Genomic DNA, 20,617 nt, shown 5'->3' with positions numbered 1-20,617 from the left:
TTTCACCTTCAAAGCACAGTGTTTTGTCCGCATTTTACTTCCCCTTTGATGGCACAGAGCAGTTCCTACTAGCTCAGGAAGGAAAATAAACTGTTGTTGCTGTTATCTTATACCACTGTAGGAAAAAATGCCAGGCTGTCCAGCAGTCAACAGACCAACCACAGATCCTGCTCCTTTTTTATTCCCTCCCAATAAAAAAATTGCTATTGACAACCAATTAAGGCACATGGAAAGGAATGCACTAATACTATCCAGGATTATGCTGGAAACAGTAGTTAGACTGGAGTATAATTCACGAGTAATGGAAATAACTCCTTGTATTTCAAGCTAGCTCTTCCAGTCAATTAGGACTTACAATTTGTATACTATTGTTAAGCTTATTAAATTAGACTAGCATAATTACAAACTGATTGAGCAACAACATCCAAAATTAAAGACTCAGCGTAATAGTACAAGAATTCTGAAATACAGGTAGCCACTTGGACTCCACCAGTAAGTTAAATTCAGAAGGAAAATATGGAAAGGAAGCAGATACCTAAAGGACAATGCATTTCTACACCGGCATCCCTAGTCACAAATAACTAGGAAACAGGATGACTGGCTACAATTATACAGAAACTTCAGAAATATGACCTTTTTAACAATGAGGAAAAACAACTGTTTTGAAAGAAAAAAGGATGCATTATTTTGATCATCATGAAGTATTCTCACCGTTCCATATACCTGCTATATTGCTCACTTATTTCATTTAATCTCGCACCAAGGCACTGTCTACAGAGTTGGAAGCACCAAATACACCAAAGGTAAACCAAACTCTCCAGGAAAATATTAGGCTTCTCCCCTCCTTACATACTCCGACTTTGCAAAACAAAGACGAGTAAAACACAGCACAAATCAGTTTGATATACTCACACTCTGGCATTACATAGTGTAACATTACTTAAAAAGAGTAAAGAATTTTGTTTTAACTAAAACCTCATCCTGCAAATGAGAAACTGGTATCTTCTTCCATAAGTAACCTAAAAGAATAGCCACCTTCCCACTTCAATAAGCTAACTTCATTTCTGTTTAAAAAATAAACCAAGAACTCTGAGATGACTTAAAGTCTACAGCAAAATCTGAAGGCGTTTTAAGTATTTCAGGATGGGATTTATGGCAGAGTTCTGAAATGGATACTCCTAGTTCCTGTTGCTTTTACTGGAATATTTTTATAGAGAGTCACTTTTTTCCCACCCTACCCTTTTCCTTTACTGAATTTCCACACAATAACTCAGATTCGACCATCACCGGACATCTGAACAACAATAAAAAAAGCTACAGCTGGATCCTGTATTACTCCCAGCTGCACAGGATCTTTGGCTGCCTTCAGAAAACAGGAGAGCCAATAGGAAAACAGTAGGATAACTTCTTTTAGCAGCTTACCTTTGAACAAATTGGTTTTCCATATGCTACTACAAGCTATTTTACTACTTGATGCAAACTGAAGTTAGTCTTACTATTTTTTACCCCTCTTCTAAAAAAAAAAAAAATTAAAAAAAAATAATAATCCTCTTCAAAAACCTTTACTACAAAATGCCAGAAAATAATCAACTCCATATGGTCTTTCAAGTCTAACATACCACAGTGGTTGTATATGCCAAGTCCACCCACCCACAGGCTCCATAAACTTATTTGTATTTAATTTGAGTTACCAATTTCACCCAACCTTTCCCCTTCATAACACATTACTTTTTCAGGCCTACAACACAGGTAGAAGATACAAAAGGGAAGTTTTCAGCAAGAGAACAGTAACAACTTACACTGTCTTTACCTTGAATATTAGAAGTCACATTGGAAGGCCTTAAACTAGTCTTCTTTCAATGTTTGCTCTTTTAACATATCACCTAATCTTCTAAAACATTCATGTGATACTGTGTCATTTATTGGTACAAGACCAAGACTAAACACTGAAGTCTTTCCAACTTACATCGCACAAAATGAGAATGAAGAGAGTTACACGTATTTTGATTTAAAACAACAACAAAAAATAATCACTGGGAGTTGGGAAGCTTCCTCCCAGATATTAAAAACAAGAAAGTTACTATATTTAATGCACAAAAATCCACTTCCTAGGGCCAAAAAATAATCAACTTCATATGCACCATTTATCTGTCCTTGCTAAAACATCTACAACAAACTGAAATGTCACAAGCTGCCTAGAAAGGCTGACCTCATTTAATACATAGGAGATAGGTTCAAAACCCTACCTGAGATTCCCAGATTACAGAATTCATCAGCAACACCTATACAAGGAACAAACTAAACACATACCTGAAACCTTTTAGTATCTCCCTTCTGTGACTGCAAACATTTTCCTTGACACAACAGCCATTTCTCTATACTTTGCCTCTAACCTTGGCTACCAGTTAAACTTCCACTTAGTAGGAAACAGCATCTATACAAACTGCAATTCAGGAATAGCAGCACAAACGATAAGAAATGGTGGGAAAACAAGCACAGATATTCTCCTTGCCCCTAGATAAATGTTGGATGCTGCCTAAAAATGTTGCAAGTACGTGATATAACAATTTTAATAAATAAAAGTGGTACACTAGGTCAAAACTGACTTGTGGAAAAGCAAGTTAGATAAAAATAAAGCTATGTTGAAAAGTTACTTTTCAGACTATAAACATACGCTTCCATAATAGAGACCACCCATTTATGCATTTATGTGACTGATACCACATGCAGAATGAGTTTTCCCCAATTAACATAGAATTGCCACAGAATCATATAATAGTGAGGGTTAGAAAGGACCTTAAGATCATCTATTTCCAAACCCCCTGCCATGGGCAGGGATGCCTCACACTGGACCATGTCACCAAAGGCTCTGCCCAACCTGCCATTGAACACTGCCAGGGATGGAGAATTTACCACTTCTTTTGGCAACTTAATCCAGTGACTCACCACCCTCACAGTAAAGACCTTCTTCTTTATATCTATCTTCCTTATAGCTAACCTAACAATTTTAAATGCAAGTTTTAAAATGCAAGACTAAACCAAAGATTACTTCAACCTGATAAAGGCTCTCGAAGGTATGCTCCTGAAATATTGTTTGTTTTGGGTGAATCCCAAGCAGAATCCTTTCAGTTAAAACAAACTAACAAAAAAAAAAAACAAACAAAAAACACCACACGACATTTTAAAAATTAGAACCAAAAATAAGAAAAGAATAAAGGGAGAATGACAAAATAATATATAGATGCACATTCACCTACCCCACGAAATAAAGTCCATATATCTATTATAATGGCTCATCAGCCTGCACAGTTTGTACACAGTAGCTCCTGTGAGAGGCAATCAGAAACAGCTGAGCACTTTATAGGTACAAGAAAGGGGTTAGGCCCATTTGGTCTTCTCAAGAAGGACTCAGAACAGTCCTATGAAGGACCAAGCCCCTAGCTTGTACACATTAGGAGTTTCATTGTCAGAGAACACATTTACTTGAAAGGTTCTTCCCAACAGTTTCTCCACAACAGCACCACCATCTCTTCTTGCAGCCACTTTAACCTCAACTTTCTGGGAAAACTCTGCTCCACATCCCCTAGCTGGCCAGGTATAAAATACTGAAATAGAAACATGCAGCAGCTTTACAAATTCAAAAACTGCATCTGCAAGTGGTCAAAGTTGTGCTCAGAGAGAGTACACAGCCTGGTGGGAAAATTCCTCCTTTGTGTATTAGAATGACTAGGCAGGAAGTTCATTAATCCAAACTTACATGAGCAAGAAAAAAAACCTATTTGGGAATCTGACTACTGAATGTTAAGAAATACTGCTTCAAGTAACCATAATTCTTTACCTTATAATGTCCAATGCAATTACGAATGTCCCTTTTGACAACTACCCGTCTCCTGTATTAAGGCAAAAGGATCTGTTTATGTCCAAATTTAACCCTACAGACAACACTGTTTATGAACCAAACAAGGATCTTAAGGAACATGATTATCTACAGTACATGAAAGCAAAAATGTAACAGCAAATAAAGACTCTTGAATACTTAAAATTAAACAAGAAAACAACCTGGTATTTTGCAATATGAATCAGATAGTAAAAAATATAAATAGATAAAACCCACACCACACATCTCCATGTGAGAAGTTATTAACAAGGCGGTTGTATAAAAACGCAGAGGTGACTCATTAAATGATTACATCTCACAGTTCCTCTCAGATAAAACAGTAAGAGGCCGTTCCCTTACTTGCAGATGCCAATTTTTTCAGCCTTCTTTTGTGCATGCATGTGTGTGAGAATGAGAGTGAGTACAACAGAGACTGGACATATTTCTTTTCCTACCCATCAACTCCTCCTTCCAAAGTATGCCTATTTCAAAAAGTACCCAATTTCAATATAATTTGACTGAGGAGTAGGTATTCCTACAAGCTGCGTGAGAACCTGTAGCTGGGTAGAAAAGCCACTAAAATTAATTCCCACAGTTATTGTTGAACCCTCTCCATACCCTCAGTGACAGATCTGCGGTTAATCATTCTCACACAGCTTTTTTGTTTTGTTAAGAAACTCAAGGAGTTTCATCTAAAAAATCAACAACTTTCTCCTTTTGTATTAAGGACCCGCATCTGCAAAGAACAGAGGCAGTTCCTTAAAATCCAAGTGAGCCCTTAGATGTGATAGCAAAAGGCAGAGCTGAATTCAGATTTCACTTTCACAAATGAACTGATCTTTTATTCTTTTGAAGAATTTTCTTATGGAATTCAGAAGAATTATTGGAATTCAGAAGTTAACAGTCTTCCAGCAAAATCTATCCTTGCTGGTACAATTTCCATTGGGTTGCTAAATAACAGTATCACCTTGCATATAATAGCATAAGGTAACTATTTCTTTTTATTCTAAACAGAACATCTGAAAATGAGGCCAATTAGTAAAACCACACCAAGAAGCCCAACCTGTACTCCACATCCTAGATGAGATTCTGATTTAGATTTCACAAGGTTCTAGCACACAACATTTCCTGTTAACTCCGTAAGACTGAATATGTCAAACACTTTTTCCCAGGAAATAGTAGATAATGTTTGTATTTGCCTTTTAACATGTCATCTCTATTGTGAAATCTACCCACTTTTATCATACCCATGTATAAGCAGGTATCAGAAGTTCAATGTAATTGTGGAGGCAGCTATGCATCACTTTATTTTCCTTAAGTAAAACTTTGTATTACTAAATAATGGGTTTCAAGAACCTCAGAAAGTAATGAAATAAATGTGACACAGATGTTCACAAGAAGAAAAAGAGAACAAGAATGTTTTTAGTTCATAGCAACCAAATAGGTCAAGCCATTTCCTCCTCCAGGCAAATCTCAGAGGACCACAAAACACATGGTTTTCTAGTGGATTTTGTGTGTCTATCCCACTAAGAGGAAATACTGTTGTCCAAAAAATTTGCAATACTATGTTTTCCCATGAAATTGTTGGAATTAAAAGAAGGAAGTCATATGCAATTAAAAACAATTTGCTAGATGTTAAATTTATACAAATGGCATAATTAAATATGCTTTACTACCTAAGTCACGTACCTTTCCTCTACAACATTTTGCTTCAAAAGAATGGACAGTGAAGGAGTCAGAAATCTTTCCTTTCTGCCTTACAATTCTATAAATTGACAGGTTTTTCTAATAAACCAGATGTCAAGTACCTATTTTTATCCTCTGTGAATGAAGCACACAGTCAATATGTCCAAACTTTTCACTAAGTGCAATTCTTCCGTACGTGCTTAAGTACTCATTAACTATAAGGAGACAAAATGAAGCGGACATCATTAATTAGCACTTTACTTTAAAAAGGAGGAGAAAATTCATATAGATTCACTCAGTTGTCACAAAACACTATCCTGCATGCTGGCTAGTCCAATGCAGAAGCCTACAGAAAATGTCATATGTCATCCCATAAACATATTTAGTCTATATGTGTGCTCAAACAGGAAAATGAATATTGCATAGGAGAATGTAATTTATTTCATAAGTTTGAGATTGCAAAAGTGTTCCATTTACTGCCATTTTTATTATAACTTTTATAGAGACTATTTTTTGAGAAAGAGTAAATTAGAACGTTTCTCTCTTTACTTGTCAATAGCCACTTGGGATGTTAGCATCCACAGACACCAAAAAAAAACACAGGAAGTGGGTGGAAACAACATTAAGAGCTCTGATTTAGACTCATTAAACTTAAGATGACAATTACACAATCTTAAGATATCAAACAAGCCAACATGTCAGCTGGACAGATGGTACTGGATATAGAGCACACAGTATATCCCGCGAGTCATCAGTTTAAATATGATAGTTCCATTTTTATTTGCAAATCTGATTATCCAGAAACAAGATATAGAGAAGAGAGCATAAAATCAAGCACAGGGTCCTGTAAATCTTCACCAAAAAAAAAGTTGGAAGCAGACATATTATCTTCCAAATGAAAAAGAATTAACAAGATAGGAAAGGAACAAGGTGAGAGCAGTCAAAGAAGCCAAAAAAGAGCAAGATTTCAAAAAGTATAGTAAACAGTACTAGAGGCAGCTGGCAGGACAAAGAAGAGGAAGAGAATGTACTGAGTACAAGGGGTCAGGACAAGTGCGGAAAGGACCCAAGACGAACCTGGAAGAGATACTCTTCAGACAGTGACTACAAGCAGCTCTTTCAATGACTTTGAACACGAAAAGGAAATGGAGTGGTAGTGGTAGTTCAAAAAGTAAATGGGGTCAAAGACAGGGTGTGAAAAGAAAAGAAAAGCCTAAAGCATGTTTACACTGGGAGGGAAAAGAAGGGATAAAAGATAGAAGCAGGTAAGATGCAGCTACAGTATAAGCAAAACAGTTTAAAGCTTTTAAAAAGTTTCTGTTGTACTAGGAAGAGAGACTTAAAGGACAAAAACAAATGGCAAGCAGAAGAAACCAGAGGAAAGCCACGTGTTTCATTTGTCTTGCCTTCAAAAAGTGTTAAAAATCCTATAAAGAAAGGAGGGGAGGCAAAAAATATGATGAGACTGATAAATTTGATGTGAACTGCAGACTACCCTGAAAACAGCGTGTTGCTTCATTATCTGCAGCTGCTCAACTGGTAAAAGCTCTTATAACCTCAGTGATATTAAAAGATTGCAATATCCACTTGATAACAGTAGCACATGGGGAGTCTACTTTCACATGGCTATTACTGTTATTCCTAGACATTATTCTGCAAAGTGCACTCTCTTCCTGTGAGTAAATCCTACAGCTTTCATTCTATAACAGAGATGTTATGTTATAGCAGCAATGCTCCCCTAAACCCATGGCATACTTAGTTGCTGAGCCCAAGTCACCAAATACCATTATATAAGAAAACATCAAGTTTGGCGACTGACAACCTCTGGAAATTGTATCAGCAAAAATTTCATGTTTTCTTCCACATCAAGCTAAAAATATTGAACATTAGGCAAAAAAAAAACCTTAATGCGTTACTGCCATTAACAAGCCCATTTTCTGATTTCACCAGAACAACTAATATTCACAATTATTAATATTTTATTATGGCATTTTTTTATTAACATGATAACAGATTAAACTGCTTGGGAACTAAAGGTTGAGATACTAGTGAGCTGACAGGTAATCTATACAAATACGAGATTAGTTTAGCATGAAGAAGTATTTTATTTAGCAATAAGAGGCAGCATGAAGCTCTACTGTCTGATAAAAGTTATATTTCTGTCATTTAGTTTTTTGTGTTCCTATTCTGTATCTGCTCTTTTTCCTTCCTTAGAATCAATCTATGTGGCTAGTCTAACACTCAGGTGGATTTTTATATTCTTGGCATCTCCCTAGAATGCTATTTAGAACTGCAAGCCCTCCACTGAATACTTCTTGGCACAACTTTTTAAAACTACCAGTACAAGTCATCCACTTTGATGAGTAGGGAGTGAAACATATTTAACATTCTTCTGTGTTAAAATACATTTCTTATTAGTTTCTTTTATTATAAACAAACTATGCAGATTTAGTCTTAAATGCAGAGCAAATGTCTATAACCATGAGGAAGCCACACACACTCTTCTATCTTTAACATCTACTTTTGAAAGATAACTGCAATATGAAAAGAACAGAAACGATCAGGCTGCTCATATCTAAAAGTGAGATATTTTATTTTAAATCAATTTCAAAACTTTCTTTCCTAGGAAAAATCTGGGGGTGTGTGTTACATTTAACAGCTTTACCTATAAATGGATAAATGCTTTGTCCTGCAAAGGAACAGAAGTCATCTTGCTAAATTTGGTTTGGCAGCAAATCTATTCTTCTGACTACTCTGCAAGACGATCTGGTCTCTCGGCCTAGTTCCTCATGAACGTCTGTCTACATAACAGAATCAGTGCTCTACCTGGCATCATCCCTGGCAAGTACAGCCAACTACTAACAGAGCTTGGCAACTGAACTGCTCTCTTCCCAGAAAAAAGCTTCAAAATTCAGAAATAAAGCACAGAGTTTGGGGCACAGCAGAGAAACCTCAATACCACAATTACTGCTGTAATCTGGCCTATTTGTCAAGTAGAAGCAGGATTTTAACTTTTTGGCATGTCTGTTCATAGAGACAGCTTAAAACAAACATATATACAAAGCTGGTAAGCACTCAATCTTACAGTCTTTTCCAAGAGGAATGGCACAGAGTTGAATTTGGGAGGCTACAAAGCTACCGCATAACTAGACTCAAATGCAGAAAAATAAAGAGAAGTACTATTCTGTGCTTCCAGCACTGTTTTTTTATGCTATACAGAAGATCACTTACTGTTTAGCAGTACATAGCCAAAGCACCTGCTGCCAACAGCACTATTCAATTTGAGGATCATAGTGCAGTGGTACCCCCACCACGTAACAGTAAGCATGTAAGAAAAGCCCCAGTCAAATCACAAAAGATGTGGGTTTAAACCAAGTGAGGAGAGGGAGGAAAATTTCCTGGCTTAAGTAAACCACAGAGATTTTAATCAGAACACAAAAGAAGGTTGAGACAGACACCAACTGACTCGGATCATATCACATCAATAATCCATGCACAGAGCCTCTGCTGAAATCAATGGGAGGCTTGTACATAAGTGGATTGTATAATATAAACGCATGCCCCTATTTAGGGCTCTACATACAAAACAGAAAGAGCTACTAAGAACAATTCTCTTAATTAACATTTCTTTTCCATCAAGTGCTTCTAAAATAATAAATCCTTTACACAGCTCTGTTTTCATTCACAGTTTTTATCACTGTGGTAGAACAACTGACCCCATTTGACAAATACAGGAACTGAAGCATAGGACACAAATTAAACTGAAGAGCAGGGGCAGCACGCAAAACTGAGCTGGGAATAGCAGTTTACCTTCTGAATCACAGTTTAATGTCCTAGATATTTAGATGTTTGTCTAGTTCAAGTCTCTAATTAGGGTGATTTTCTGTGCAGTCCTCAAATAATTTTGCATACTTCCTAAAGTACTTGTGAACAGAGATATGCTTATCTCCAAGTTTCCCACATCTGATTTGAGGATTGCAAATGTCCTGCAGAGGTTCAAAACACTGTACTGCCCTAGTCAAACTCCTAGCCCATGTGCCTCACTACTCAGCAGCAATGAAGGATTTTAAAATTGACTGTCAAATCCATGCTTTCCACGTGCTATTGTTAGAAAATAAATCAATAAAAAACAAAACAGCAAACTCTCAATTCAAAATACCAAGTAATTAGCTGGAAATGACCTAACTAATGCTGATGTTCCAAATTGACAGCGGTCCGTAAGAAAACTGGATCCCTACTCAAGAAAAAAAATGAATACTCAACAACACTACAACGTAAAACACCAAATACACTGACTGCAAAAAAATTTCCTGTCTTACTAGTCCATAGTTGTCTTACAATGAAGTCAAGTAGGGAGAAACATGAACTGTACTGTAATTTGACCCCACAGAAGCAATATGTGTATTAATGAGATATATGAGGTTATAAGTAATACTTTCACTCTCATGCTAGGTAAAAATCCAGCTTCACCTATAGAACCAGCCTTCAGCTAAATATAAACCGTCTCTTCCCGAGGTCCTGAGTGTTCTCCCTCCCATGAAAATCCAACTTTGAAATGCTTAACACCTTATCAAAGATTGATTCAGCAATAAGTCCACCTTCTAGTTTACATCTTGCATGTGATTAAGTTCTATATTACACAGAGTTAGTGCCAACAATTGTGTTCATCTCCCTTAACTACAGATGCAAGTCCATAATACTATGAAAATAACATATTTTGAGTTGAATGAGCTTTCTGCTCTTTACAATTACAGCATTTAACTGTTTTGAATAATAACTTTTCAGGACTGTCTTGTTTTGTCTTTTCAGATTTAAGAGTTCAGTCTATCACTGACAAAATGAGCAGAAATGCTACTGAGAAATGGCCACTTTTCCAGACAACTGCTTGAAGAATAATTTTTCTGATTCATCATAGCATTTTTTTTTTCAAGTTGTCAAAACAAACACCACACCCACTTGATTTCCGAGTTCTGGGTAATTATATTTAGAATTAGCAAGCACCGTGCAACTATTAATCATACAAGGTTTAGCCCTTACTTTACCTATTTAGAAATCAGCCAGTGCATTCAAACGCAGTCTGTTTAGCATTTAAGATACGGTCTCATCACTTCACTCTGTACCACCGCCACAGTCACAGAGAATATAGGGCAGTCCACTCAAGCCAATCCCTCCGCCCCAAGGCAGGATCAGCCACCCCTCAGTCACCACAGCCACCATTATCGCTGATGATACACAAGAACTGGTTATTTCGGGCAGCAGCTTTACACACGTACTCACAAAATACATTATAAATTAAAGGAGGGAAGGGTGTTGCACGTCTGCAGCGCCTTAACTGGGACGGTGCTCAAGCCGGTCTCCGAGATTAAAATGAAGGATAGAAACTCCCCCAAGACGCGAGTCGGATTTTCTAAAAGTAGTATCTGGCAACATGAACGCCTCTGCAAACAGTTCACCTTGTTTAAACTGGATGAACCACCCCGTGATTATCACCGAGCCTCCATTAAGATGACACACACAAACAGAGCCCTAGCAGAGCTCAATTACTCTGTTCGCTGCTCGCACACTACAAGACACACACTTTCTTTCTCTTCTTTCCCCCCCTTCCCCTCTCCCAGCAGACGAGCAACTGCCCGCACGAGCACGGCGATGCCCCGGGGCTGTCACCGCGGCGGGGCCACCGGGAACCCCTGCCCGGCCCGGTCACCCCCTTTGTGTCCGAACCCCGCCGAGCCAGAGCAAACCCGCCTCCCCCCTCCCCACCTCCGCCTGACCCTTTCCGGCCGCGGGGGCGCCCGCCGCGGGGCACAGAGCCCCCATTGTGCCCGCCGGCGACAGGGCCAGCCCCACCACGACGCTCCCCCGCTCTTGGGTGCTGCTCGGTGCTCGCTGTTACAGTCCCTCAGCGCCGGGCAGGACGGGGACACAACAACGGCGGGCAGCTCCGCACAGAGGGAAGGGCGCGGCGAGTGTCACGGAGGAATCGCCACGAGTGTCACGGCCTCGGGCAGGCGAGCAGCAACCCCTCTTCCCAGGAGCGGAGCGCCTCGGTCGCCTTCCCCGCGCCCGCACTGGCCAGGTGAGAGGCAGCGTCTCCCGGCACAACCCCTCCACTCACCGCAGCCACCTCCGCCGCCCTCTTCGTCCATGTTGAGGCCGCAAGCAGCGCGCTCCGCAACGGCCGCAGCTGAGAGAGGCCCGCGCCTCAGCACTCGGCGCCTCGCAGACGCTTCTCCTTCGCCGCCGCGCGGCTCTGCCCCTTCCCTCTCCGCCCCAGTCCTGCCTCAGCCCCAGCGGCACCCGCCGCCTCGGCCCAGCCGCCCGCCCCTCTCATGTGACCTGCGGAGGAGCGAGGGGGGGAAAGGCAGGCCCGGCCGGCCTGCACAGCCTCCCCGCCGCTACAGGGTCGCTGGCCATCGCCGCGCTGCCTCCTCCCCTCAGGGGGCGGCAGCTCCCTGGCCGTGCCCTGTCGGCGGAGCGGGACCCGGGGACGGGGGTTGCCTCCCTTTCGCCTTCCTGCTTCTCGTTTTCGTTGTTCCCTCCCGGCAGGTTTCGCATGGTGCGGCCTGGCAGCGCTCTGGCGCCTGAGCCGACTCCCCTCTGGACTGTCAGGGCGGGCAGGGGGCGAGGGCAGCGGGAGGAGCCTGGCCTGCGGGGCAGCGGCTGGCTAGCAGCCTGAGAGCGATAGCGGGAGGGGCTGAGGGGAGCCGTCGAGTCAGTTGGATTTCGTGTCGGTTGGGGTTGTTTCTTGGGGGTCTGCGGTGGCCAGAAAATGTCTGCAGAGCTGCTGGCTCTTTTAGAGGGGTCTGAAGGGGGCAAAGCGCAGAGGGTGACAGGAAGGCGAGGGTCGAGCTGGCTTGAAGCCGCGTCGTGAATTCGGACAAGGTGGGTCGAGTCTCTGACCTGAGGGGTATGATTTTTTGCATGTTTTCTTACAATTATTGCTTTCTCCTTGTTCTTGGGTCCGGTCTGGTGCTGGAGGGGTGCTGGATGCATCCACTGCAACAGGGGTCATGAAGAGCCTTGTGTAGAGACTGTTTCCCCATGTGTAGCACAGGGGTTTGTATTGGTTTGTGTTATCTGTGTTGGTAACAGAAAGGATTTGTCTGCTTACTGCAGGATCTGTGAGATTTCTTAAGTTCTCAGTAAAGATCGTCAGTGACATATCATGGGAGTCCGGATATCAGCAGTCTTCAAAGTCTCTGTAAAGGTAAGCAGAAGTGTGCTGGCACAGGCCACTCTTCCTTCCTTCCCTCCCTCCCTCCCTCCCTTCCTTCCTCCCTTCCTTCCTTCCTTCCTTCCTAGGTAGTACCCGTCTTTATTTTTTTTAAACCTTTGGTGTCAAAATCTTATTGAGAAAGGAAGCTGTGAGGGGAAAGGGTCAGCCAACAGGAAAATATCGGGTGTTCCACTTTCCTTTTGTAGGCTGGCATGGGACAGAGCACAATCTAGGAAGCTGTGTCGGAAGCGCTCACCTCTTGACACTGCTGCTAATAGGTGGTTATTACAGCCCATTTTGCTGAGAGCTGAGGTTGGGCTCTGGCTGCTGCTCTGGTGATAAAGCATTTTACCTCATCTAGAAACCATAAATATCACAAACTTTTAAAATACTCCTCTGTATTTCCTTTGTTAAATTAAATATTGTTATAAGTTTAGTAAGGGTATAAAAAAATATGATTACATAAAACAGAAGCATTACCTAGGTAAGGGATTTATTTTGAAATGTGTGTCTATAAAGTGCAATTATGGGTTGTTTTTAAAATAAGTCTGAATGCAGATGAACTGACAGTGGATTCTGAATATTTTTGCACACTGAGAAAACTTTACATTAAAGGGGAGTCTGCTTCATGAGAAAAATTCTGATTTCATAATTGATCACAGATTGTTTCCTTTCATTTCATCTGTTGTTTTCCACTTTTATATAAAATATATTCCTTTCTTTTGTTATTTTTGTTTGTCAATATCTTTTTTTTTTCCTTCCTTCCTATATTTCAGTATAACTTAATATACTTTTGTTGGACAGAAAATTCTAGTGCAAAATGAAAGGTAGCCCGATCACTAAGTTTAGTAAAAGAGAAGGGTGAGCTGCTGGTAACAGTCCACCTCCCACTAATTCAGTTTAAAATTCCTGTTGACTTCATGGAAGCAATAAGTGGTTATAAAATTCCCCAAATTAATAGCAAAGATTTTATATGAACTTCATGGTAAAATCAGACAATTCTAAACTTATGAGATAAGCAAAATGTTCTTTATTATAACTGCAATACTAACTTGACCAAACAGTTAGATTATCAGTATTTTGCATTATTGAAAATGTAGCTGACCCTGTAACTTTGAAATATATGTCATTAAATACCCTCTCAAGGAAAGTCTATGCTTTACAGTCCCATTTTAGTAGGAGGATTTATTAATGATACATAGTACAAAAGAGTATTGACATTACAGTGTCTTCTCAAGGCTGTATGTCTCTGAAATGATGGCAGATGTTCCTTAAAGCTTGAAATTTTCATACATACTGTGTATATTATGAAGAGACTTACTTTTGCATGGGCCTGATCTGCAAGTGTTCTAATTAAAACTATTAGTTCTGAGTACAAAGTGCTTACTGCTCAAAGCTGTTTAATCTTCAAGTGAGGTGTGCAATAGAAACTTTGAAGATCAAACCTTTTACCTTGTTGTCTCTTTTTCCTGTGTGTAAAACAGGTCTCATGTCTGGCTAGGTCAGGAATAGACCTAACCAGGTCAGGAATAGATTTTTTGAAAATGCACAACATCAACTAAAGAATTACAGTCATATTTCTACATCATAGCTATAGTAGTTCTACCATAGCAGAACTACTCTATAGTTTTTGATAATTCACAAGTAACAATGGCATTATCATTAAATACTGGGTAGCGCCTTACCAACAAAGATGACAGGCAGCAAGACAGCTTACAATCTCAGCAAACTGTAGGATACTCTCCAATAAACTGTTACCTACTCATGTGAATAATTCTCTTACATCTACTCTGTTTTCTGAAACTTTGATCATTCTTCTGTTTTGAAATACATATGAATTTTATTTTTCTCTATATATGAATAAGGGTTTCAATCAGCAGTTTCCTAAAGATTGCTTGATCTTGTTTTGTTTTATTTTTCTTTCTTGCAGTCCATTCTGTAGTCATAGATCTATATTTACCACAAGTATGCTTTGCCAGTTTTGTATCCACAAATCTAACCTTCTGTGTTGGAAGAACTTCATAGTCTGTCATTTCTGCAAATAAGAGTCTAATAGCTGGTCTGTTTAAATTATTTCTAGGAGAAAATTGGGCTTTCTCCAAAACCTGCTGTTGGCAAGGTTGATCCTTTAATGCTAAATGTGGTTATTTGGTGAATTTTCAGGTAATACACTTTGTATTTTATTTTATTTTTATTTTATTTTTATTTTCCCTTTCCCTCTCTTTGTATAGTTTAGTATCTGTTTTGGTTCAGCTTCCACTAAGCAGTAATTTATCATGTCATTTTTCATTTTCAGGGGTCAGGAGCGTATCTGTTACATTTGTCCTTACACAGAGAGTCAGTGAGGACAACTGAATCCCTTACATCACATTATCACATTTGTGTGGTCTGAAAGGCTCATTGAGTATTAAGCTATTTCTATGGATTTTTTGAACCAGATTCCAAATAATACTGGCTGAAAATGAAAATTACCCTTTACCCTTCCTTTTTCTTCTTTTATTTTAATAATCAAAGAATTCAAGAGTAGGAAAGGTTACCACATCCTTTCCTCAGCAAGAGTGAACTCCCTTTTTTCTGGATTGCTCTTTATTTCTTAATGGAAATTCGGGGGGGGGGAGGGGATCATCTTCATTGTTCATCTTTAGTTTACGTGTAGAAATAAAAAAGCCTAGTCTTACTTTGTTAAGTTTCCTCTTTCAGAAATGTAAATGTTTCAGTGATGTAAAATTCCATTGTATGATGATAGATTTCATAAATCAAAAGGATGAGCTGTGATGATGTTCATTACATGACTAGCGATTGGAAAGTAGATACTAACATTGTATTCAAAGACCAGAAATACAATTCTGAATTTTTTATTAATCCAGAAGGAAGTAAACTAACTGCCATTGTGCCATCAGACCAGATGTCAGTATCCGATACAGGGAGGTGGAATAATGCACTTTACTGTCAGAAGGAAGAAAGAATCTTTGAAATCTTATTTGAGGAGGTAGTCATCCTGCATGCACGTATTCCTATTTCATGCATTCAGTCAACACATCACTAATTTGGAAGTCTGGCTTATCGTCACTTCTGTTAGATTTGGCAAGAAGTTATGCTTAAGGAGAACAGTTAATCTCAAAGACATGAATGTCTCTACAGTCTTAAGAATACATTCTTAAAGAATATAGATCTATCTTAAAGAATAGATGTATATCTCAAGGAATATATATACATCTTAATACAGATGCAGTGCAATGTTTTGTAAGCTAGAATTTTGTGGTTTTATTATTACGATTTTACTACTTGCTCACTTAGATGCTCACGTTTGTAGAAAAATGGTGCAAGCATTACATTTCCTAAGACAGTATCTTCTTGATAGTCAGAATCAGTGTCATCGATACTAGGCCATTGTATTAAAGAATACTTCTGTTTATTTTTTAAGAAGCAGTGCCTTATAGTTTCCAGGCAGGAAGGTCTTAGTCCATCATTATATCTTTTTTTCATCTCTCTTTTTTAATTTTTAATTTATCAGTACTTGAAAGCCTGGTATTCTTAAGCCCCTAAGGCAAACTCTTTGACTTCCTCTGTCTGGCAGACGGGTTTTAGCCATGTATTGTTTATTAAAATGTTTATGCTGTCACACATACTCTGTTTGTCTCAGCTGGAAAAATCCTGTTTGCTGGTTGTCTTAACGGTTTCAAAAGTATTTGCATTTTCCATTTAATCCAAGAAAAAATTACATGCAGGTATTTTATATTGTTGTCAGAGACATCAAAGCTGAAGCTTAGCAAGTCAAACACCTTTTATGAATGGTGCTTTTTTGTATGCATAGGAAGCTCATTCCCTTAAAATAGTCAACCCCCCAAAGTTAAAGATGTCCCTCTTTTAAGAATTTTGCATGAGTTTTTCTCCAGATGAACTTCTAAATCATATCCTGAATTTTATTTGCAGCTTATTTCAGATCCTAATTCCTGACTTTTTGTTGGGTTTTTTAAGACTTCTAAATGAGCTTTATCTATTCCTAACATCAAATATTACTGGTTTTGGAAGTCAGTTCTTGTTTGCATTGTGTAACACTGATAGGGCCACTGATGAGTAATTGAGTAATGAACAGCAGAATGCCCCACTGAGGAAAAACAAATGCATTAAATATTGTGGAGGTCCACCAACTCTGTAATGCTTATGATCTGAAACATACTTTGCATTAGAACTTGTTTTACCTGTATCAATTATGCATACATAGTACTAGACACAAACAGGATGCTTTCTAGCGTGGAAGCTGTGCCTAAAATAACAGAAAAGGAGGACTTTGATTCAAAGGACATAAGCTGAAAAAGATCATGAGTGGAATTTTGCATGAAGCTTGAGAGAGTTTTTCTATCTCAGGAAAATGATAGAACTTGATACAAAGTAATTCTCAAGGGAGGGTGCACTGATTAAGGCCAGATTCTGTTCCCACCCTGCGAAGTAGCCAGCGTCTGTGAATTCACCTCTGTTGGCTAACTCCAGCTTGGCATGGTTAAATGTATTACCACTTACCACTTCCCAGGCTCACCAAGACCCGAGTATTTGAAATTCCTCATTCATCCTATACTGAGAACTGTAGCAGGGCTGCAAACCATACACAAGTCCTGCTCTAGCTGCATGCATATAGCAGCAGTTGAAGGATTTATTGTAGTAGTGCTAATAACAGGAGAGGCCTCTACAGTTCCCTCCTCCTCCCTGCCCAGAGAAGAACTCTTAAACAATTCCACAGCGTAAGAGGGCTGGCATCCCATGGTACATGTGGCAGCCAAGTGACAAGGTGGACTTGCTTGTGACATACAGTATTAGAAGGGTTAGACCAGGTGCTCTTGTTGGTTCACCAGTGAGCATCTGAAATGCAATTGCGTATCTCCACATGAGCTGGCTCAGATCTTGCTGCTGGCTACTCAGCAGTGCACAAATCTGGGTTTAATAAATATGGAACCATAAATTTAGACAGGAGCAGGAACAGGCGACTAACGATTGTGACTTTCAATGCCCTCTCATCTGTTCATGCAACCATTTGTGAAGCCATGCTGTAAATCAGATTGCTCAGTCCAGATTTTAAAAGTTCTGCCTAAACCAGTGATTTTTAACCAGAATTATTCCACTGATTAAGTTCAAGCTCTGATACCACAAACAGTTGCATTGGCATGGTTACAGCATTGGTAGACTGGGACACACAGATGGTGTGGAAAGAAGGAGGGCAGGCTGCTGGATAGTTATCTTGCCAGTGGGGACAATATCCCTGCATAATTCTAACCTTATTCTGAACCACTGACACTATCAATTTTAATTTTTGACCCGTGATGCTCAGCCCTTCTCAAACTATGCCTATAGTCAAACTTACACGCTTGTTAATGTCTCATTTGCAATGCTAGAACACCTAATGGTAATAAATTGATCAAGATCAAATTCCTGTCAAGATTAGCCAGCTGTGAGTTACAGTGTTTAGACAAAGCTTTATCCTAGCTTTATACCTGCAACATGAAGACAAATCTTACCAACTCTAATGTGAAATCATCAGGAGTAAACCTATATCCACTCCTTGTTTTGTGAGGGTTTTGGGTTTTAAGTAACTCTATAATGGTGGGTTGAGTTTCTACAAAGAATTTTGTGCCATGTTACCATCCAAGACCTAAATTTATTCTACCATGAAATACAGCAGTTGTATACTGGTGAGAGTATGCCTTCAGCTTCTCTTATAGGTTACTTTTGAATACATAGCTCCTGTTGAGTTCAGATGAAAAGGGGAGGCGATTCTTTGTTAAAAGACGATGTGTCACATTTTAAATTCTCATTGTCTCTAACCAAGAAAGGATCCTATTTATTTCAACTGCTGCAGTTAGAAAGAAACATGAGGCAGAAAAACGTCACTTAAATCCTTCCCCTTTTATGGCTACGCATACTATTTTACTCCTTTCATATCCTCATGGATGTAAGTATAATCCCCTACATTGCTCTACCAAAACAAAAAGCTCTTGGTATTTTCTTGAGATACTTGAAATGTACTTTCAATTTAAAAAGCAGATCTTCACCTTAATTGTCTTTCTCCTGCTGTGTTTCCCCTTATAGTCTTAAAGAAGGAAAAACTGTCTCTAAGCACGGGAATATGTTAAGCAAGAGAGGCAAAGTTAAAACTTGGCAAGCACTAAAACAAAGAAATTTTCCAAGGAAATGGAGGAGACCAGTAAATTAATTCCTTATGTAACTCCATTTACCTCAGTGCAGTTACATGAAGGATGAACTTGGTACCTTATGCCTCTGTGGTCAGAAAAGGATTTCTATGATCTTAATCAGCAAGTATAAAATAATCATTCTTAAGAAACAAAATTGTAATTTAAGTATGATAGAACTGCCCTTGCTATTTTTAGACCATTAATATAGTTGTAAAAGAACAATAGGTCTACAGAACAATGACAAAAATGTCTTAATAAAAAGATTAGTACATGATGATTTGCAGCTTACATCCTTAGTAACAGTTTTTTGTGGGAAAGAGGAATTCATGAGAGACTGCTAAAATGGGCACTGACATCAGGGACAGCTTCTTTTTCTTGTAAGTTTCAAAAGCTTTTCTCCAGTTTGCTGAATCAACTTAAAGTTTTTTCCTCTGATCTCATTCTCCTCCCTGACCACTCCTAATTCAGTGCTCCTTAATTTTCTTTGGGTTCTGCTGCATATACAGGGATCTCTCTAGCTTCTCCCTGCTGAGTTTTCTAGGTTTTTTCTTCTTGGGCAGAAATAGTCAACCTCCTGAGACAAATAGAGGTGTTTGGATTCCACCGTGATTTCTTTTTAGATTTTAAATTTCAGTATACTTAAATTTAAGATGCTTTAAAATAACATTTTTTCACTGTGAGAACTCAGCCTCCATGTGTCGATCTTTAGTACTCGAATATAGCTGTACACAGAGATTATTTCCATTTTGTTGTTCTTATGAAACATCAACCCCTGCCTCCTCACCCCACTCCCAAATTCACAAAATGCTTTTATATCAATATGTTATGATCTTTTAATACTGTAATATAAAAGCGTCCATATAGTATATTATTTCAATGAAATTGAAGTAAGCAGTGTGACTTTTTATCTTTGCCAACTTGCAACTATCAGTTTTAATACTGAGGAAAGGATCTGTGTATACATGCATATAAAAGATGTGAAAATACAAAGGTATTTATTTAAAACAGACAAAACCAGGAAGATGATAGAATAGCAGAAGGAAGTGGCCTCAGATATAAAAACTTTTGCTTTGTATAGCAGAATTTATCACTGAAAGCTAAGGTTGGCAAATTGCCATGCTTGGGATAAAGCAAGCAATGTAATGTAAAAAAAAAAAAAATTGACTTAGCGTACAAAATACAATGGACGCATTTGAAAAACTAATGTCCTAGAAAGTAATTTACTTAAACATTTTTTGTTTCCTTTCTTTTATGTGTATCTTTAAAAGCTTCATTATATTTTCAAATAGCAGAAATCTCAGTTGTACAGATGCATGCAGTCCTCTAAGGATGTCTGAATCAGTTGTGCCATTCAACAGGCTGTAGAAAAGTTCCAAATACCCATAATTAAGCAAAGATGGTGGAGATAATTTTGAAATCAAAACTATTAAAGCATGTTTTATATAAAAATTATTCACATACTGCACAATTTTAATCCACAAAGCTACTCAAGTAAGTGTGGATTGCTCAGTGTTTAAATAGAATTATCCATTTCCTTTGTTTGTGGGGAAAAATTGAAGGCCTTAGGAAATACAGTACATTTACATCTGAAAGACTTTTCACGTAAAAGTTTTTGAAACCTGCTGTTGACTGAGAACATTGCAAAAGCATGAG

The 20,617-nt window shown here is 38.8% G+C and overlaps 1 protein-coding gene and 1 long non-coding RNA gene across 2 annotated transcripts in view; one reads left to right on the top strand and one right to left on the bottom strand.

Moving 5' to 3' along the window:
- CYTH3 (cytohesin 3) overlaps positions 1-11,769 on the bottom strand; it is a 49,142-nt gene extending 37,373 nt beyond the window's left edge. The window contains exon 1 of the mRNA XM_057416872.1: positions 11,679-11,769. Within this exon, the coding sequence (XP_057272855.1) occupies positions 11,679-11,709 (31 nt within the window). The 5' untranslated portion in view covers positions 11,710-11,769. The remainder of the gene's footprint in view (positions 1-11,678) is intronic.
- A 2,524-nt stretch (positions 11,770-14,293) lies between these two features.
- Positions 14,294-15,391, top strand: LOC130603264 (uncharacterized). The gene is made up of 2 exons (XR_008973102.1): positions 14,294-14,942; positions 15,076-15,391. It is a non-coding gene; the product is annotated as an uncharacterized LOC130603264 (long non-coding RNA).
- The last annotated feature ends 5,226 nt before the right edge of the window (positions 15,392-20,617 follow it).

The sequence above is a fragment of the Pezoporus wallicus genome, unplaced genomic scaffold (genome assembly GCF_028554395.1).
Source record: "Pezoporus wallicus isolate ANWC-B61680 ecotype Strahan unplaced genomic scaffold, APGP_CSIRO_Pwel_v1 scaffold_7392, whole genome shotgun sequence".
In the NCBI taxonomy this organism is placed as follows: Eukaryota; Metazoa; Chordata; class Aves; order Psittaciformes; family Psittacidae; genus Pezoporus; species Pezoporus wallicus.
Note: the sequence above shows the minus strand (reverse complement) of the source record. Positions and strands in the feature narration are given on the sequence as shown.